The 8,198-nt window shown below is 54.3% G+C and overlaps 1 protein-coding gene across 1 annotated transcript in view; it reads right to left on the reverse strand.

Moving 5' to 3' along the window:
- Positions 1 to 1,518: 1,518 nt before the first annotated feature.
- The window catches only part of IGFBP5 (insulin like growth factor binding protein 5), a 19,393-nt gene continuing 12,713 nt past the window's right edge, over positions 1,519 to 8,198 (reverse strand). Inside the window, exons 2-4 of the mRNA XM_004701784.2 lie at positions 7,749 to 7,981; positions 7,082 to 7,201; positions 1,519 to 5,810 (exon numbers count right to left, since the gene is read on the reverse strand). Of these exons, the coding sequence (XP_004701841.1) occupies positions 5,679 to 5,810; positions 7,082 to 7,201; positions 7,749 to 7,981 (485 nt within the window). The 3' untranslated portion in view covers positions 1,519 to 5,678. The remainder of the gene's footprint in view (positions 5,811 to 7,081; positions 7,202 to 7,748; positions 7,982 to 8,198) is intronic.

Here is an 8,198-nt window from a genome sequence, read left to right on the forward strand (position 1 = left end):
GCCAGAGGTTCCCAGGAGCTAAGAGCCTAGAAAGCCATGGAACACTCTAGAAATGCCTCCAGTAGAGTCCTCTTGAAGAGACTCCTCATTTGCGCATGTGTGCTTTAAGGCGGGAGTCCTTGGTTGGTGCAAATGGCTGTGTGCCAGGCTACTAGCCCCAAGATCAGCAGTTCAGATCTACCGAGAGGTGCCTCGGAAGAAAGTCCTGGTGACCTGCTTCTGAAAGGTCACCGCTACAAAGACCCTAGAGAGTGCAGCCCTACCATGAAATGCATGGGTGGAATCAATGTGCACTATCTTTGGGGGGAGGAGGGATGGGTTTAAACCCACCATGTTTCACAGCAGTCAGCCCTGGGGTGGAGTGCGTTCTGTTATCATTGGACTGCTCACCTCCAGGTCAGCAGTTTCAACCCACCTGTCACCCCTTGGGAGCAAGGCGAGGCTCTCTGTTCCTGTAAAGAGTCACAGCCTCAGAAATCCACAGGGGCATCTCTACCCTGCCCCAAAGGGCTGCCACGGGGCAGAAGTGACTCGATGGGAGTGGGTTTGGTGTTATAGGGTGTTTTTTCGTTCTGTTTCATGGCAAAGGTGGGGATTTACGGATTCATCACAGTCATTCAACAGCTGGACATGCGCACAACACTCAGTGTCCTAAAAGGAGCCCCGATGGCTGGTGGTTACTTTTTGGGTTGTGAATCACAAGGTCAGCAGTTCGAAACCACTAGTCACTCCTCAGGAGAAAGACGGGGCTTTCTTGTTGCATACATGTTACAATCTGTGATGCGCACAGGGCAGTTTGACCCTGTCCTGTGGTGTTACTGAGTCAGCATGGGACTCGAGGGTGGTGAGCTTGGATTTGTTTGTGTTTTATTGTGGTTTAAGGATACTGTGTTCTGTCACTCATTTAATTCTTATGACTTGCTAAGGGTGCTGCCCACCAGGAAAGAGGGGCACAGAGCTGCTAAGGACGTTGTCCAGGCCACAGAGCTTTTGCTCAGAGAGCAGTTTCCAGGGGGGTCCAGGGGCGCCTGCGCTCTGGATCCGCGGTTTGTGTGCAGGAATCAGCTGTCTGCTCTCCAGGTCCCCTGTCTGTGGGGAGAAGAACCCTTGGCCCTGGCTTTACTGGGATCCTTTCTCCTTCCCTCAGAGGTTGTGGCCTGAGGAGAATTCTGGGGTGTCTGTCTCTCAGCATTTGCCTGGTCCCCGGGAGGAAGCTGAGGCACGCTAACAGAATGTCTACCTTTATTAAAGAAATGCTTCGTCGTGACAAGGGACCCAGATGGCGGCGTGGCATAAACGATATGTTGCATAAACAGGATACTGCCACCATCCCGCTTAATGACCGGTGAGATCTCCGTGTGGTGTTTACCGTTTGTCTTTATTTCCTTAAGTATGAAATGCTAAACAGGAGCCGAGCTCGTCCACATTCGGGCAAGTTTTCCCCGCCTTTTTTGGTTGTTGTTTTTCTTCCTCCAACAAACTGATTTGGTTACTTGGTTTATTATTCCATTTCACCAGTCAGATTATGAGCATTTATTTAAAAAACAACAGCAACAAAAGGAACAACCATTGAAAACAAGCAGGAGGAGAGAACAGAGCTATGGTCGGTGTGTATGTCAAACTACAAAGAACTAGTCATATGTGCTGTGGGTATTGCTGTCTAAAAACAAAGAAATAACAAAAAACCAAAACAAACAAAAAAAACCCCCAAAACCAGTCGGCAACTCGGAATCTGAAGGAATCTTGTCTGACAACGGTGCTGCGCTGTCCCTGTGAGCTACTGTGTGACGGTGGTGGCGGTGGCGGTGGCAGGTGTGGGGCTCAGGCTAAGTGACGGGAGAAGCAGGGTGACTGGGCGCAGGGCAGCTGGGGATCCCCTCCCTCACTTACCCGCCCTCTTCCCTTTCCCGAGCCAGGGCTGGTTAGAGAAGGCCAGAGCCCGTGGAAACGCCTAAAGCTCCGACTCCATAAGAAAACCCAAGAAGCATTACAAAAAAGAAAACACCAGAAGAAGAGCGCAGAGAAACCGTGCAAGAGACGTCTTGCATGTTAGTGGTTTTAAAAAATGAACATGGTAGGAAGCCCCGGTTGCTGGTGGGAAAACCCCACGCCCTCATCCACACGTGATCTCCTTTCTCTTGCACACCCAGCCGCTCTCCTTGGCGACCAAAGGGTTGCTTCTTCTTGGCCTTTGGCTCAATGAAATCCCCAGACTGAACTGTGCCCTCCGGGTTCTGAATGGATGGAGGTTGGGAACAGACGGCCCCACAGGGCAAGGGTGGTGGTGGGGCTTGGCAGGGCACGCTGGCAGCCCTGTTGGCTGCTAAGAAACTAGGGGGTGGGAGACAGTGGTTGAGGGGTACCTCCCTCAGTGGATGTTAACCCTGTAGGGCAGCCATGACCACAGGGGAGATGGTGGGAAATGGAGCCAGGCGTGAGGAAATGCAACCCCACCAGGCTTCTCTGGGTCCGTCGTCCTCCCCTGTTGGGGTTCAGTGTCTCCAGGCCTGTCTGTATAGGCCTGGCTGTCAGTGAGACTACGCAGTCACTTCCTTCAGGGATGCCTGCCTTTGCCTGGGTAGGTCAGGGCAGGCTGGAGGAAGAAGGGGCTGCCTTGGTGGTCTTTGCCCTGGGCGTGGGGAAGACCCAGGCTTCTTCACTCTACTGGAGTGAGGAGGTCAGAAGAGGGAAGAGATGAGGCCTCTGTGGTTTCTTGGCAGGACCATGGAAGGCTATTTTGATCATTCCAATCACCCGGAGTCTAAGGCCTCCAGGTGAACAGAGAGTCAGTCAACAGTTTTCCTGTAGTCAGAGAGATGCCTGCTCAGGACCGACAGCCTCATCCCACGTGTGCCAAGGGAAGAGATTCCACTCCTCCTTCCATGACTCCCGTGCCCTGGCCTTGTGCCCCTGGCTCAGGGGAGACCTCCTACTCGGGGAGGCTTAGTTCCACCTGTCCATGAGGTTCCTTCCTGTAGGAGGCGTTATCAGCCCAGAACCACCTCCTGCAAGCGTTGGAGACTTGCACGTCTGGGTCAGTAGACATGAACTTGGAATTCTCAAGAGTCTGGCTGAGTAAAACCAGGTGGCCATCATCCCCCTCCTCATGGCTGGCAGCAAAAACCGAGCCATTCAAAGTCCAGCCGACGACGTTGGGAGAAACGAGGGAGCCTCCATTTAAAAAAACCAGGTGCCGGCCTTGGGAGGGGGCATGCACTTCCCAGCTCAGTCTTTTCTTAGGGTGAATCACACCCTAACACCCACTTGGCGGGTCTCAGAGGACTGCTCAAGATGCAAAGAAAGAATGGGCCGAGAAGCAGGATTCTGGAGAAGGTTTAGGATACTGGCCTAAGACATCTAGAAATGTCAGTTTGGGGACAACTGTGCAGAGAGATGGGGCACACTGACATGGCAGGTCAGTAAGTCCTCCTGGCTTCCTTCCCCATCTGTCCCTTTGTCATATAAAGATTGGCCACCGCTCCCAACCCAAGTCCACTGTCCTGTCCAGGTAAGGAGCAGGGGACATCATCCACATTCAATCGTGGGATGTTTTCCAACAGTTGAAATACTATTTGCTCTTGGCCCCAAGTTCAGTGTTGGCTTCCACTGTGTCATGCCATCAGGGAAGCGGAGACAGTGTGTCCACAGAGGGAGAGAGGAGAGAGAGAGAAGGCTGTGCCTTCGCCTGTCCAACTGCTCCTTCCAGCCAGGCTATCTCCAGCCTTTGAGGATGGCCCAAGGCCACCCATCGGTTGAAGAAGTCAGGGGAGAGCGGGATTTTCTTTGTTCCGAATCTGGCTACCAACGGAACCTCCATTCTCTGGTGGTCCTGGCCCTTTCTTCCATCCTCCACGCAGGGGCGGAAGCAGGGACTGGCCAGAACGGATGAAGAGCTTGAAAGCCGCTTTGATCTCCACTCCTCCTTGCAGGCCAGAGCTGGGCATCTGAGCACAGTCTCGTCCTTTCAAAAACACGCCAGTCTCTACTCAGCTTTGCTCCATTCCAGCTTATGAAGTTCAGAAGCCACGTACTGGTTCCCACCTCCTCTTGCTTGACGGCCCGGATTGAGTCCATTGCTATGGACAGTCTGCTCCCCCGTTTTCATCTCTTCTTCCCCTTGAAGCCCAGCGTGGGAAAGCCAGGGAAGGCTCTGTTGGCTTCTTCTTTCTGCCGCGTTGTCCCCACAGCAGAATGGGCAGTCAGCCCTCCCTTCCTCCACTCCATCGCCCCTGGCCTGGACCATCCTTTGACTCTCTCAGTCGCAGTCAACTCTCCCTCCTCTTTTTCTCACTCTGCCGGGTATGAAGGCTGGGAGGGGCTTGCACAGTGCTGCAGGCTCCGCCCGGGTGAACTGAAGAGGGCCGGGATGGGGGTGCAGGATCAAAGCTCCCCTGGTGTGATATTCAGAGGCAGTCACTTCCTGAGGGTCCACACATGGAGTGGATGGGGGACACCGTCTGTGCACCACGGAGTCCCGGTGTCTCCCTAGCTTGATGGCACAGCTCACGTGGGTATGAACATGTGTACATAGGAAATCTTACAAAAGACTCCCACAGTCTGGCCCAGAGGGCTCCAGCAGAAGTTGGATGGTCTGACAAGAAGCAGGGTCTCTTCGTTTCCCCAGAATGAGGATGTTCCTCAATGCCCCGTAGGAACTACTTTGAAAAGTTAATGCAAACCATTGAAAGGAAGAAAGAAAGGAAGAGATAGGTATATGCCTATATAGGACGACGTGGGGCCTGGTCCGTAGACAGAGGCCCACAGAGGTCTTTCATCTTTCACCAGCCCTCCCACCAGAGGCTGCGTTAACGTGGGGCGGATGGAATGAGGACCCGGAATCGCATGTGCAAGGAGGAACGAGTCTTTGCCGCATTGGGGGCTGTGTTCGGGTTTCTCAGCGTCTGAGTAGGGTGCGAAAGACACGCCCCGTATGTCATATTTAGGGTAGCCCTTTAGGGATGCCTATCAATTTGCTGTGCTTTCAAAGGGGCGGAATGCATTTCTGGTTATTCAAGAGTCAATTCTTTTGGGGGAAGAACACCCTTCAGGGGCAAGGGGAGAGGAAGGTCCAGGGTCGAGCCATCTCCATCTTGGGCTGGAGGAGGGACAGGGGTCGCAGAGGCACTGCTGTGCTTTGTCTCTTTCCCTCCCTCCTAACCGCTCTGCACTGGGGACACTCCACGCATGTCACTCAGGCCACAGCTCGGGTCACACCTTGGGATGCCTGAGTCTCTCCCCAGCCCAGGCAGGCATGGATGCAAAAGGTGGGCATAGTGCCACCTTCCTGCCTGCCCACGTCCCTCCTCTTTTTCCTTCCCCAAACTCGAATGGCCTTTCCGGCCTCTTTCCTACGCCTCTGCTTCCTTCCCCCTGTCTCTCTGAGCCTTCCTCTGCTCCCTTTCCCTGTTCAGTCAACTTGTATCGAAACCCAAACGAAAACCATTATGAAGGGCGTAGCCTTAGCTTTTCGTGTCTCGGTTGTTGCCGCTTTCAAAGTTGAGACCTTGCTAGAGATTCCGAGGGCCCCAGTTTCCTCAAAGAGGTACATATATGATTATTTCTTTCCCCCTTAAAATGAGATGAAATGAGTGGCACCCTAGGGTGAAGGGAGGCGCTGGCTGGAGTCAGGGGCTGGGGGTGGGTGGGAGGGGGTGAGGGGTGACCAGGGAGGGAAAGCATCACTCAGTGTTGCTGCTGTCGAACGCGTGGCACTGAAAGTCCCCGTCCACATACTCCATGCCGGGCAGCTTCATCCCATACTTGTCCACGCACCAGCAGATGCCACGTTTGCGGCCACGGGAAGGCTTGCACTGCAGTGGAGAGAGTGACAGGAAGTGAGAGGGACTGTCTCTCAAGGCTCTGCTCCTGCCTGCCCAAGTAGAATCCTCACTCCCGAGAGTTGAGGGAGGGGGGTTGTATTTAATTCCTGGAGCCAGGCGGAGCCCAGGAAAAGAGTCTGAATTTAGGCCATCTGTCCTTGGCTAGCTTCCACAATCTCTCTTTAGGATCCTCTAGCCTGGCATCCTCAAAAGATTCTTTGGAGTCCTATGTGATAGGAGACAGCAATAACAGTACTATGAATAGGCCTCATGGTACAGCTTTGCCCTGGGCCTGTGAATGAGAGCTCATGATGGCGTGGTAGGTGTTTTATAAACATGAAGCCGTTATCCCTCCTCACTGGGTGGGGTGGGTCCCAGTATGACACAGAAGCACGGACCAAATAAAAATCACTGGGCTCAGGGAACCCAGCGGGCAAGTGGCAAAGCTGAGACTCTGGCTCTTCGCCTCTGACTTGGACTAGGTGTGTCCTGAAGGCAAGGGTTCTCAAAGCATCAGAGTCATCGGGGAACTTGTTAGAGAGAACGCTCAGCTCGAAACCCAGGCCAAGCAAGCAGGATTTTTTTTTGGGGGGGGCCGAGGGGGGATAACAAACCCTTCAGGTGATTCTGATGCCCTAGACATGGAAGGGTCAAGGTCTTAAGGTGATCCATAGCCCCTTGCTGGGCTAAGCATGACTGGCTAAGCTTGAAGCAGGGTTGCCTCCAATGAGGCTTGGTTATGGAGTCCATGAAAATGACTTCAGGTAGTACATGCATGTATATAGTTAAACAGCGGTTCTCCACTTTCCTAATGCTGCGACCCTTTAATATAGTTCCTCATGTTGTGGTGACCCCCCAACCATAAAATTACTTTCGTCGCTACTTCATTACTGTCATTTTGCTACTGTTATGAATCAGGTGACTCCTGTGAAATGGTCATTCGACCCCCAAAGGGGTCACGACCCACAGTTGAGAACCCCTGAGTTAAGAGGCAGAATTGGAATAGCATACACAGCGTGGGTTGGGATGAAGTTACAAAGCTTCCCCTAGACAAGAATTCCTGTGAGAAGAGTGAATGGATTAAGGATAAGTAGTCAATGGGAAGAGACCAAAACCACCTGACTGGGCTAGGCGAATGGACACTGAGGGTTTGGAAAACACCCCATCCTTCCTGGCAGAGTGCTCAGATGCTTGCTCTAGAGGGAAGGGCCATTTGAGGACCCCTCTGGGCTGGGGGCCCGGGCCAGGGCCCGGGGACACACCTGCTTTCTCTTGTAGAATCCTTTGCGGTCGCAGTTGGGCAGGTAGACGGCACGGGGCACCATGCGAGGGCTGGCTTTGAGCTCCTGCAGGGACGCTTCCATGTGTCTGCGGCAGGGACCCTGGGGGAGGAAGGGCAGGGATGAGCCGGTTCAGGGGACCAAGGATCCACCACGTGGGGGCCCCCAGGCAAGTCCCCACCTTGGGTGATGCCACCACCCATCAAGGATCTTGCCTCCCTCTTACTCTGGGAAGAGTTCAACACCTGCATGTACAGGTGCAGACGCGAACGTGCCCCGCTGCCCACCCAGAGTGAGCATTTCTATTTTGCTGAATCGTTCAGTTCAGAAGTGGCCCTCTCTGGACACCCCGGAAGGACGCTCACCGTGTGCCTGGGACTGGACACACAGCTACGGGCCTGCATACGTGGGGTGTGGGCACAGTGGCTAGCTGGCACCCTCGTTGAATTAGCCCAGCCTCCGCTTGGGCAAGCATTGGTCTGATAAATGTCGCTGCGATTTATTGTTAGCTACCCTCGAGTCCTGGGCAAAGGTTTTATTGTCCATTGGTTTGTTGGCCGTTGCTGTGCATCCGGAAGGAGGTCAGTGGCCAGTCTTCCTGCTAGGTCTAACCTCAACTCCGCTCGTGGCAGGGCCGATGGTGGCTTACCTGCTCTGACTCCTGCCTGGTCTCCGGGGCCGGGACGACGCGGGGGTGGGCAGTGTTCTCCGCTCCGCCCACGAACTTGGACTGAGTCAGCTTCTTCCTGCGGTCCTTCTTCACCGCCTCGGCCTTCAGCTCTGAGATGCGGCTGTGCTTGGGCCGGAAGATCTTGGGCGCGTAGGTCTCCTCGGTCACCTCGGACGTCGTGGGCTCCTCCTGCTCGCGCGAGTCTTTCTCGGCTGCAAAAGACAGGAGGCAGGTCAGGTCAGGTCAGCCTCAGGGGCTGGGCTCGGGGGTGCTCAGTTGATGAGGACTCTACCCCAGACGTGGGAGAGGACATGGAGCAGGGAGGTCAGCGCAGCGAGCCAAGGACACTTATGGATCCCTATAGTGCAGCGGTTCTCAACCTGTGGATCGCGACCCCTTTGGGAGTCGAACGACCCTTTCGCAGGGATT

The sequence above is a fragment of the Echinops telfairi genome, unplaced genomic scaffold, assembly GCF_000313985.2.
Source record: "Echinops telfairi isolate 266 unplaced genomic scaffold, ASM31398v2 ScPeMD7_3;HRSCAF=10, whole genome shotgun sequence".
Classification (NCBI taxonomy): Eukaryota; Metazoa; Chordata; class Mammalia; order Afrosoricida; family Tenrecidae; genus Echinops; species Echinops telfairi.